This window comes from Nothobranchius furzeri, chromosome 15, assembly GCF_043380555.1.
Source record: "Nothobranchius furzeri strain GRZ-AD chromosome 15, NfurGRZ-RIMD1, whole genome shotgun sequence".
Lineage (NCBI taxonomy): Eukaryota > Metazoa > Chordata > Actinopteri > Cyprinodontiformes > Nothobranchiidae > Nothobranchius > Nothobranchius furzeri.
The window spans coordinates 42,781,824-42,794,323 of record NC_091755.1 but is presented as its reverse complement, the minus strand read 5'-3'; the positions used below and the strand labels follow the sequence as shown (position 1 = coordinate 42,794,323).

The 12,500-nt window shown below is 45.2% G+C and overlaps 1 protein-coding gene across 4 annotated transcripts in view; it reads left to right on the top strand.

The window, feature by feature from the left end:
- The window catches only part of lama5 (laminin, alpha 5), a 154,729-nt gene that overhangs the window by 71,489 nt on the left and 70,740 nt on the right, over nucleotides 1-12,500 (top strand). For all 4 annotated transcript variants that reach the window (XM_054745619.2, XM_015967344.3, XM_054745621.2 and 1 more), the window contains 6 exons: nucleotides 877-1,033; nucleotides 2,300-2,438; nucleotides 4,458-4,600; nucleotides 4,733-4,836; nucleotides 9,862-10,015; nucleotides 10,090-10,253. In XM_054745619.2, coding sequence (XP_054601594.1) covers nucleotides 877-1,033; nucleotides 2,300-2,438; nucleotides 4,458-4,600; nucleotides 4,733-4,836; nucleotides 9,862-10,015; nucleotides 10,090-10,253 — 861 coding nt within the window. The remainder of the gene's footprint in view (nucleotides 1-876; nucleotides 1,034-2,299; nucleotides 2,439-4,457; nucleotides 4,601-4,732; nucleotides 4,837-9,861; nucleotides 10,016-10,089; nucleotides 10,254-12,500) is intronic.

The window sequence follows — 12,500 nt, the reverse complement described above, 5'->3', positions numbered from 1 at the left end:
ACTACTACTACTACTACATCCACTACCACTGCTACCACCTGTACTACTACTACTACTTCCACTACCACTGCTACCACCTGTACTACTACTACTACTACTACATCCACTACTTCCACTACCACTGCTACCACCTGTACTACTACTACTACTACTACTACTACTACTACATCCACTACTTCCACTACCACTGCTACTACCTGTACTACTACTACTACTACTACTACTACTACTACATCCACTACTTCCACTACCACTGCTACTACCTGTACTACTACTACTACTACTACTACATCCACTACTTCCACTACCACTGCTACCACCTGTCCTACTACTACTACTACTACTACATCCACTACTTCCACTACCACTGCTACTACCTGTACTACTACTACTACTACTACTACATCCACTACTTCCACTACCACTGCTACCACCTGTACTACTACTACTACTACTACTACTACTACTACATCCACTACTTCCACTACCACTGTTACCACCTGTACTACTACTACTACTTCTACATCCACTACTTCCACTACCACTGCTACCACCTGTACTACTACTACTACTACTACTACTTCCATTACCACCGCTACCATCTGTACTACTACTACTACTACTAGTACTACTACTACATCCACCACCACTGCTACCACCTGTACTTCTACTACTACTACTACTACTACTTCCATTACCACCGCTACCACCTGTACTTCTACTACTACTACTACCACCACCACCACCACTCCTTCCACCAGTACTACTATTACTACTACTACCACTACTTCCATCATGAGTCTCCAGAACCTTCTATGGGTAGAGGAGAACAGCTGAACCTGGGACGGTTCCCTCATGCTTGTTGCTGTTCCACAGACCTCGTCCAGATCATTACTTCCCAGACCTCCATCATCTAAGGTTTGAGATTGAGGAAGGAACCATGCTGGATGGCCGACCGGTCCGATTTGGGTACAGCCTTCTAGAGTTTCCAGACTTCAGCTGGAGAGGTTATGCTGAGATGTCCCCCATACAGGTAGAACCTGGAGTCCAACGAGTCCCTCCAACAAATTTTTATTTAAGTAGATTGTCTGTGGATCGTCTGAGCTTGGCTCGCATGAAATAGAGTTGTCCTTTTGGTTTGTGTTTAAGCAGACATTTCTCTTTTGATATAATCAGAACCGGTTCCCTATCAATTCAGTTCAGTTTGTTTATGTAGCACCAAATCACGACCAGAGTCGTCTCACTTCACACAGTAAACACTCCAACACAGGTCAGGTCATTAAGCCAATCAGTAAAAAAGTTTCCTATATAAGGAACCCAGCAGGTTTCATCAAGTCACTGACTAGTGTCAGAGTCTTTACAGCAATCCTCATACTAAGCAAGTATGCAGCGACAGTGGAGAGGAAAACTCCCTTTTAACAGGAAGAAACCTCCAGAGAATCCTGGCTCAGTATAAGCAGCCATCCTCCACGACTCTCTGGGGATCGAGAAGACAGAGCACACACGCACACGCGCACACACACACACACACACACACACACACACACACACACACACACACACACACACACACACACATCTGTCTTTCTATCACAGTGAGGACCCTCCATTGACTTCCATTCGTTTTTGTGATTTCACCAACCCTAACCATAACCAACGCTGATCTATGCCTAACCTTAACCTGAACTAAAACTTAATCCACACCACACCTCTAACCGGTGCAGTAAGCTTCCGGTATGCTTCTAAAAAAGTGAGGACCAAAAAATGTCCTCACTTTGTAGGGAAAATGGTCAAAATGGTCCTCAGTATGTACAAGAACACACACACACACACACACATACACACACACGCACGCACACACGCACACACACACACAAATGGCTGAACTAGTAGTAGTATTTTCTTGTTAACGAGCCTAACTGGGGGACAAAAGGGTGTAGCAGCAAAAGGCCTATAGGGCCCAAAGGGTTAAAGAAACACTTCCCTGTTACTCTGAAGGTGTTGAGTAACTTCCTGGTTGCTGTAGAACCAGGAAGTGGACCAGATATCTGGACTCTAAAGAGAAATGCCTGTTCTGGGCTGAGGATGACTCCTCTAAACTCAGATGATTTGTGTCTGGTCTCCTCCCTTCTTCACCAGCGTGTTCCCTCTCTTCTCTCACCTCCTGTTGTCTTTGTGGTTGTTATAGATGATCTGACCTGTTTTACCTTCTAGCATCACCTGACTTCTGTTTGTTATGTCCTCCCTGACTGGCTCTTCTTTTTTGTCCACCCATCCATCATCCCCTCTGCTCCGGCAGTCCAAAGTGTTGGTGTGGGTCTCTGTCAGCTCTCCAGACCTGTTCCGCGTGGTTCTGCGATATGTCAACTGGGGTGATTCTGATGTCCGGGGCAGGGTGACGGTCAAAGAGGACAGCTGGAGTCACTACTGTGGTAACTGTAAGTCCCTGGTAGAGACAGCAGGTCGTCGTGTCACCAGTGTTGCCAACTCAGCGACTTTGTCGCTGTTCCTAACGACATTTGGACCCCCTCAATGACACCCCCCACCCCCAAAAAACAGCGCCTAGCGACAAACCTAGCGACATTTCTCAGGACCCGTTTCTACTTTCTGTAGAACTTTCTTGTAGATAAGCCCCACAGATTAGCAACAAAGAAACCATTTGCACTCTGAAACATTCTTCCAGGAGTAAGGAAAGAGAACGATAATCTGCACATGTGCACGAGGACTGACCAATCATTAACCGTTTTCGGCCGGGCTGATTCGCCAAAGACAAAAATGTACAGTTGCAGAGCTGGAGACCGCGATTTCCGTCTGCTGCTGCTGCAGGCTCACGCTTTTACTAGAGACTGCTCAGGCGTCAACCTGCCATCTCTGGTTCTGCAGCCGTCATTTGGTTTTTCCGGCATTTGGCAAATAAAGTCAACGGGAGTTCAAACTACCGTCCCGTTTACACACGCAGCTCTGTGGCTCATCTGAATTTCCTTCAGTGACACAGGGATGGTTATACTATGAGACACTCGCTCCCTTTTGCTCGGTGCGCCGTTATTATGACGACGGAGAGAATACACAACAGAGAAGTTGAGAAACTATGAGGTGTAAAAAAATAAACCAGCTTTTTAGGAAAATGTCAGTGAGAATGAGGAGAGCAGGAGGTCCGAGTTCTATCCTACAACAGAACTGTTTGGATCACCACACCATATCTGTCTTAATGTCACTTATTTATACTTTTTGAATTTATTTTACATATCAAAGCAATTTGGGCCATTTTAATCATACTAATTAATAACTTTAACACATAAAATAGTTTATTTTCCTCCCTTTTAGTCCTAAAAAGACCATGTTTTTAAAATCTTATATATCTATATATATATATTACTTTTAGATTCTACGGAGAAAATGAACTCCAATGTGGCGTGATGACGTCATCAATATGTAAATTAGCATGTGGCGTCACCTGGCGACATCTGGGTGACTTTCTGGGTCAACTTCAGCTACTTTCTATCAGGGGGAGTTGGCAACACTGCGTGTCACTCCCCACTCCCACTTCCCAGCTTAGGCTGGCAGAATTGTGACTCACATCCACTTCTTATGAAAGTAGAAATCTACCGAGCTTTTCTTTACCGTGAGGTCCGCTCTAACTCTCCAGGAAGGACAGAGCCAGTGAAGACATGCTGAGACCTGGGACAGCAGAAGGCTCTCAGACCAGAGACTAGTCTGAGCCCCGTCCACACTCCCCCCCCCCCCCCCCCACACACACACACATACGCCCAGGCTCTAGGTGCTACTCAACACATTGAACCAGTGGCCTCATTTATCAACCGTATTTATGCACGGATCTAACTAATATACTCGTTTGTAGTATTCATCATTTTGTACTTCTGAGTGGAAATGTTCCTAATATAAGAGAATCTCAGACCATGCATGTGAAAGCCTGCAGCGGTAGAACGGGCACAGGTGGGATTTATCATCAGACGGGTGCAGAGGAATGTGCGTACGAGTGGCCACCGCACGTTTCATAAACCCAGATGTTGACCGTTCGGACGAACGCTCTACGTTTAAGGAATATATTTAGGAATCATCCTCCGAGCGTTTAATGAATGAGGGCCCGGGCTTAATCAGCTTCTAGAATGGTTCAGGTCTGACCTCTGGTTTAGAAAAACAGACCGAGTTGTGTTTCTCTGTGAGGAGCTCACTAAGATTATTAAATAATCTGGTAAGTGGTTCCAGGCTGGCGTTTCCTCTCCAGTCCTGCAGACGCAGCGTGGTGGCGGCAGTGTTTCCACACGAGGTTCTGAGAAAGACTCGATAACTTTATTATGGTCTGATAAGGAAAACCCAGACTAGATGAGTTTATTATGGTCTGATAAGGAAAACCCAGAGAGGGCCTAGTCATTTCTGCTGCTGTCATGTGACCAGCGCTGGATTAGGACTTCTTTCTCTCTAATCTCTGTTTCCAGGCTCGGAACAGTCCAAACAGATCCTCTTTGCTCCCAGTGAGCAGCCGGCCTTCGTCAACGTTCCTCAGAACAACTTTGTGGAGCCGTTTGTTCTGAACCCAGGAACCTGGACTGTGACTATAGAGGCTGAGGGGATCCTGCTGGTACGTTCCACACCTCTGGGCTGTTGGGGGGGGGTCCTGCCTGTACTGTTTACTCACCAGACTGACGCGGTCATAATGCTGCAATGTTTGTAACAAAGTACTAAAGACGGACCTGATATGCGCCCCTCTCAGGACTACCTGGTGTTGCTGCCCAGTGCCTACTATGAAGCTCCCATCCTGCAGATGAGAGTCAGTGAGCCCTGCAGCTACAGCTCTGGTTCAGACGCCAGCCAAAGGTAGATACTGCTGCAGCGTCCTTATTACCACTTCATGATTGGTTAGTCATAAACATGAAGTCCAAAGCTTTGGGACTGTACTGTTTAATATAGATTGCACACAAGCAGGGGTGGACTGGGACAATAATTCAGGCCGAGGATGTTGAAACCATGCCAGGTTAGCACCTACTTCACACAAAACACTAAAAGTGAGTCAAGTTGGGCGCCTACTGATGTAAAAGTGTAAAACAACTAAATAAAAGCTTCATTTTTCTTTCCTATATAATTTAAATATGTGTGTTCTGCTGCTATAATCGGTGCTTATGTTGCATAAACTGAGATTATGTTTAATCCTGTTACTCGTGCCTCCTGCACATCAGATGAAATAGGCCAGACACCATCATCACCTGAACCTGAGACTAATGGGGGGGGGGGGGGGGATGCTAAATGAGTGCATCATTAGTGGGATTTAGGTTTGTAACTTAGTACAGACATTAAATAAACAGCCTCGTTCAACAAGGGCACAAGCCTTTTCAGACGCACACATCTCCTTGTTCTGGATGCAAACTCCTCACTGAGGTCATGTGATGCTGTGCTGCTTCTGAGCTGAACCTATAACAGTCCGACCACGCAGATCTTCTAGTGCCGTAGATGAGCCTCGGTTTTGAGACGCTTCAGTCAGCAGCAACTAACAAGGAGAGCTCACCTCTACCTTCAGCATCGATCCTGTTGTGAGCAGGAATCCATCAGGCTAGATGAAAGTATTGTATATACTATCACAACAACTGGTGCTGTGATTATAATATGTTATAAACTGGACAGACTTGGGCCAGTATATATGGTTGTTTTCCTACATATAAACACCAATAATAACACTAGTGGTTGAAAGGCTATGAAGCAAAGACAATAGAAGCCAGAAGTTTTATGAATTTACCAAGAAACTTCATAAATGATCATCATGGCTGCTGTCAAATCTGATCCAGATCACAATTATCATCTCATCTGTCTCATGATCAGCAGCAGCTGGATGTTTATGACCACAACATTGTTTTTTTTCTCCAACATCATGCCCACTTTCAAGGGAAGCACACTACTCTTTTGACATTTAATCTCTCGTGTTTGCTCAGAATCTTCTGTTTGCCTCTCCACTCTCCTCCTCCATGGATCTACCTGTCTGTCGGCGCATTTAACCACTGGTTGGTCTGCTGCTGCTGTCAGCCATTACTGAAATGTGATTCTCTTTGTTTCTCTCCTCTGCCTGAGCTGATGGTGACGCCCAGTGCGTCTCGCGGCGGTGATGCACAAAATGCAGTCCTTCATGGAGCGCGTGCCAGATTGTGGATGACGGATGTTTGAGGACATTTTGACTAATTAATACTCTGACATTTTACCCATAAGCACTGTACCTTAGACAATTGCACTGGTCCAAAATCTCCACATTGAACCGGTTCTTCCAAAATGGTCGCAACATACAGGCCAGACTTAACATGCATCTGTGGCCAGAGCTTTCTTTTTCAACCTCTCATTTTCTGCTCTACCTTTCCTGGCCCATCCCGGTCCATTTTGCACAAAGGTAATAAAGGTAACAAAAGCAAAGCATCACCAGATACCTGCTCCTGGAATCCAACATCAATCACTTTGACGGACCCACGTTTCCCCTGCAGCCATGAAACACAGAAACCATTACATCTACAGCGGATGGACGGCAGGAGTTCGGCTTATTAAATGTGTTCAGACCATCAAAACACTCTTCACGACTCTTCAGATAGCTCTGCAGAGACCCTACAATATATGTGCGTGTGTGTCTTCTCAGAGCAGAGCAATGACATCCCAGCCATTTGAATGAGTCATGTTTTAAAAATTAAACGGAGGTCTTTCTGTTGAACATGTTCATCAAAAATCCTGGGAAAAAAGAAAAATTGGAGATGCACTTCTAATTACGTCTGCGTGCGTGCGTGCGTGCGTGCGTGTGTGTGTGTGTGTGTGTGTGTGTGAGAGAGAGAGAGAGAGCTGCCTTGCACCTTTAAGTGGAGGCTTACAGCTTTGCTTTACCATAAAGTAGTCCCTAGTCTAAAGTAGTCCCTAGTCTAAAGCAGTCCCTAGTCTCCCATAGTCCCTAGTCTAAAGTAGTCCCTAGTCTAAAGTAGTACCTAGTCTAAAGTAGTCCCTAGTCTCCCATAGTCCCTAGTCTCCCATAGTCCCTAGTCTAAAGTAGTCCCTAGTCTAAAGTAGTACGTAGTCTCCCGTAGTCCCAAGTCTAAAGTAGTCCCTAGTCTAAAGTAGTCCCTAGTCTAAAGTAGTACCTAGTCTAAAGTAGTCCCTAGTCTAAAGTAGTCCCTAGTCTAAAGTAGTACCTAGTCTAAAGTAGTCCCTAGTCTCCCTTAGGCCCCCGGGGGACACTCGCCCTACACTCAATGGAAACGGCGAGCGGCCCCGTCCCCGCGCATTACTGGCCCTGTTCGGGCCCCCGAGGGCCCCAAAAATCCGGCAGGGCTGGGGCCGCTCAGCCGGCCCCGGGGGCAACCCGGCGCTCCGGGGTCCGTGTCTCTGGGGCCCCCGGGGGCCGCGCTGCGATTTTCCAAAGTTACAATGGGGGCGTAGGGCAATTGGCACAGTACCGCCCCGATCCACCAGGGGGAGATTGGGCCAACTGAGTGGCAAAATTGTCGCAAAGCCGACTTTTGTCAGGCCAATGGCCCGACTTGTCACTTCCCCGACATTTGTACGTCAAATGGCAAATCCCTATGGCAAATGGCAAAATGTGAGGATAATGGCAACCGTTTTGACACTAGCCCGACATTTGTATGTGGAATGGCAAAAGCGTCGGGGTAATGGATCGGGCGAGGTCGGGCAAATGCAGAAAACGTGACAAACCTTTGTCCGGCAAATGGTAATTTGCCATTTCCCCTACATTTGTCTGGCAAATGGCAAATAATTGCCATTTTCCATACATTTGTCTGGCGAATGGCAAATTATTGCCATTTCCCCTACATTTGTCCATTAAATGGCAAAAAGTTGCCATTTCTCCTACATTTGTCTAGCATATGGCAGAGTATTGCCATTTCCTCTACATTTGTCTGTGAAATGGCAAATTATTGTCATTTCCCCTATATTTGTCTGGCAAATGGCAAGTCATTGCCATTTCCAATACAAAGTCTGGTCTAGGCACCCTCCATTGGCTCTCTGGCTAGCTCTCTAGAGGGGTTTCAAACACGTAAAGCGCTGTGATTGGTCCATAATGGTGGGCCAATCATAGTGCTCTGTCTGCTTAGTGAACAAATCACAGAGCTGTATCCTCTTTGTAGGCCAATCAGGGCACTCTGTATGCCTGGTGGGTGGGATGATGCAACAGAGTGAAACAAGAGTGTGTCACATTCATTGTCCAGTGGAATGCGGAGATCACTTGAAAGACAGCCGTCAATGGAGCGTGGCCAGCCTAAATAATACATTTAGTCTGTCTTGTCAGGCTACTACATTTGTCCTTCAAATGGCAATAATTTGCCATTTTCCTGACATTTGTCTGTCAAATGGCAATAAGTGCCATTTCCCCTACATTTGTTAAATGGCAAAGTAATGCCATTTGTCCTACAATTGTCTGGGTAATGGCAAAGTATTACCATTTCCCCTACATTTGTCTGTCAAATGGCAATTTGCCATTTTCCTGACATTTGTATGTCAAATGGCAATAAGTGCCATTTCCTATACATTTGTCTGTTAAATGGCAAAGTATTGCCATTTGTCCTACATTTGTCTGTCTTATGGCAAAGTATTGCCATTTGTCCTACATATGTCCGTCGAATGGGAATTTGCCAATTTCCCTACATTTGTCCGGGAAATGGCAAATAATTCCCATATCAATCAAAGGACACCTGTTTGGGTCCAGCGGTCTGCCTCAAAACAAGATACAGATGTGTGGTCTTTACAGGGACACTCTAAAAAATGCCTGCTATTTATTAAACAAGAATGGAGTCCACAAATTTAAATGGAACCCAGAAAAATGTGGTCAGACCCCTGATTTCAGCATTCGTTCGACAGCGTTGTAGTTTCTCTGTGTCCAGGAGATCTGAGTTAAGTACTGTAGAAAGGGTCTAGTTTATAGTAAAAATCCCATCCAAGTTTGATCCTGACAGCATCTTGCTAATGTGGTGAAATAAGGTCCAAAAGTTCACCTTGCATAATTTTCACTTAGCACACTTTGGACTTATTCTCGGCCTAGTTCAGGGCCATAAGGTCCATTTGTAATTGAAATGTCAAAAGTTTGCTATTTTAAAGTAGTACCTAGACTAAAGTAGTCCCTAGACTAAAGTAGTCCCTAGTCTAAAGTAGTACCTAGTCTAAAGTAGTACCTAGTCTAAAGTAGTCCCTAGTCTAAAGTAGTCCCTAGTCTAAAGTAGTCCCTAGTCTAAAGAAGTGCCTGTGATTCCTTTGTGTTGCTAATTATTTTCATTTGCAGTCAGTCTAATGATTTAGGGCACCAAGCAGAAGTGGAATCACCATGGAGTGATTTTAAAGAAGTTTTTACTCTCAATGCTAGCTGGATCCATTAACTTACTGTGTTTTATGCTAAGCTAAAGCTAGAGGAGTACAGCCGGGTCAGGAGAATGACCGGGCTGGTTACAAATTGTTGTTCCCACTTATCTAACTCTGGGAGACAAGTTTTATATGTTGTGAGGTATATCCTTTTAACTGATTTCCTGTTGAGTTTTTCTCCACAACATTTTGTTCACTATTGTTTTTTCTGATATGACTTTGACTCATCATATCAGATACATGTGTAATAAGAGGGAAATATAAATGAAGCTTAAACAGTAACAACACACACACACACACACACACACACACACACACAGACACAGCTTGGTAGGAAGTAAAAACCAAACAGGTTTAAACTTTTTTATTGGCTAAAGTCTGTATTTCCTTCCCTAAACAGCACAAGCAACTTGACTATATTCAGCAACAACACAACAGAATATTTAGATAATATTGAGGAGTAATCTGATTACATGTAGAGGACAGAAATCCAATAACTTCCTTCCATCCATCCAGCTGTCTGCTGTACCAGTATCTGTCTCTGGATTCCTTCCCTTCCATCAATGGCATCGACGCCAGCTGCCGCAGTGACAACCATCTGCCACGTCCCTGCCCGGCTGAGAAGGTCACCGCCCGTCACCCAGAAATGGCCGTCTGCAGTGGGTTTGATGTAAGAGCAGCAGCAAAGAGCTGAGATGTTCAGATGGTCCAGTGGGTAAATTAATCTATGTTCCTCTGTTTCAGATCAGCGTGGAGCTTCGCGTGCATCCCATTCCTCCAGGGGACTATGTCATGATAGTGGAATACTCCAGCGAGGAGGAGCTACCTCAGTCTCTGTCCGTTGTTGTCAACACGCCAGGAGCAAGAGCTCACCAGCACCAGGTCACCCTTCTGCACTGCAAGTACAGGTGGGGTGTCCCAACGGTTCTGCTGGCCTGCTTTCATCCTGCCAGTCCTCAGATGACAGAGTCTGTTACTGGTTTTGTCTCGTTTATCAAACTTTGCATAAATAAACAAAGAAAAAACTAATGCAATCTATAATCCAGCCTATAAAACTCTGCTTGAGCACAGCTGCTGCAGTTCCTGCTTTGTAAATCACACCTGTCCCAGAAATGTGCTCGGGTGTTTATGGATCACCTTCTACACACCCACTTTCTTCCATAAATGGGAATGCAAACTACTTTATGAGTATTGTGCATGAATGCCCCACGACCCTAAATGGGTGGATGGATGTACACGTATGTTAACCTGTCTATCTGAGGCACTTCATGGGTAACCATGACAACCGAGGTGGTGCGTGATGTAGGTACGGAAAACTTGTTTTATTGCCTTTGAGGGCTGCTGTAACGCTCTTAAGCTGCAGAGCAATCACATGAAAAAAAGAAGTGGTCAGATGGAGCCTGATAGTATCAGTAAAAGCAAGGAGGGGGTTGCTCATGAGTAATGAAGTTTGTGACTAATTACGCCCGTATAATCAAAGTTAATGCAAATTCTCTGCCTCTTTACAATTTCCCTGCTTCATGCAGCCCTCCCCCGTCGTCTCCCCCTCCCCTCCCCCTGCTGTAAACAGAAAAATGTTATTATTCATTTCTGTGGAAATGCTCACTTTTAATTCAAGTCAGTTCATTTCAGTTTATTTATAAAGCGCCAAATCACGACAAGAGTCGTCTCAAGGACCTTCACACAGTAAACACTCAAACACAGGTCAGGTCATTAAGCCATTCAGAAAAAAGTTTCCTATATAAGGAGCCCAGCAGGTTGCATCGAGTCACTGACTAGTGTCAGAGTCTTTACAGCAATCCTCATACTAAGCAAGCATGCAGCGACAGTGGACAGGAAATGTTTGTGTTTAATACTGGTGGGAAATATAACTTTTAATTATATATATATATATATATATATATATATATGTATATATATATATGTATGTATAATATATATATATGTATGTACAATATATAGGGCTGCAACAACGAATCGATAAATTCGATGAAAATCGATTACTAAAAGCGTTGGCAACGAATTGCGTCATCGATTCGTTGTGTCGCACAACTCTTCCAAAAGCGCCCCCCCTTCCCGCCCGCCGTTGCGCGCAGACCAGAGCAAGTCAGATCAGCGCGAGGGAGAGCCGCAGATCAGCGCGAGGGAGAGCCGCAGATCAGCGCGAGGGAGAGCCGCAGATCAGCGCGAGGGAGAGCCGCAGATCAGGGCGAGGGAGAGCCGCAGATCAGGGCGAGGGAGAGCCGCAGATCAGCGCGAGGGAGAGCCGCAGATCAGGGCGAGGGAGAGCCGCAGATCAGCGCGAGGGAGAGCCGGCAGACTTGCGCTGCTGCGAACCGGTTCCGCATTGTTGCACAGCGATCCAGGCAGCTGCTTCCAGCGCACGGTCCATTCTCAAAGTGGCGCAACCAAAAAACTATAATTAGCACACGATCGTTCATGTCCGCACATGTTCTCTATTTTCTGTCTTATTTGTGCCTGAAGCGCGCTACTGCGGAGCTCATCACCTGTGCTGTGGTGATGTCACCTCACGCAGCATCGAAAACGCACTCTGAGCTTTTCGGTCAGGAGATCCCTTTGATCTGCTCAAAAGTAACTGATGAGGTGAAAAGGTAAGAATCCAGGCAACAGATTTTCTGGAGAATTAAGAGGAGATGCAGGAAGATGAGAGACAGACAGGACAGGAAAATAGTTCAATAAAAACAAGAAAACAAAACAAAGTGTTGAAAAGTAAAATGTAGGTAGATTTATCTCCACTACACGTTTTTACCAGTAAAAAACAATAAGTTATACACATGTAATATTTATACATCTGATACAATTCAGATCACCTTCAAAACTCAGTCACACACCCAGGGTTTCAAGACATTTTGGGGGCCAAGGCAAAATGCCCCCCCCCCCCCCCCCCAATAACTGGGCTCCCCAGAAGCCTCTGTGTAATTCATACCCTCTCCAGTAGTGTTAGTTATACAGTGTTTATAAAAGCCCCTCAGACATTACTGACATGTTCTAATATTATCAGATGAAAAACTAAATTATCAGACATGCTGTCTCCTCTGCTGCTTTTCTTAACTTGCAAAAAGTAACAAAACCATGTGAAAGCCACTATTTGTGGATTCTCTGAAAGTTTCCATGGAGTGTGTGACAACTTATTT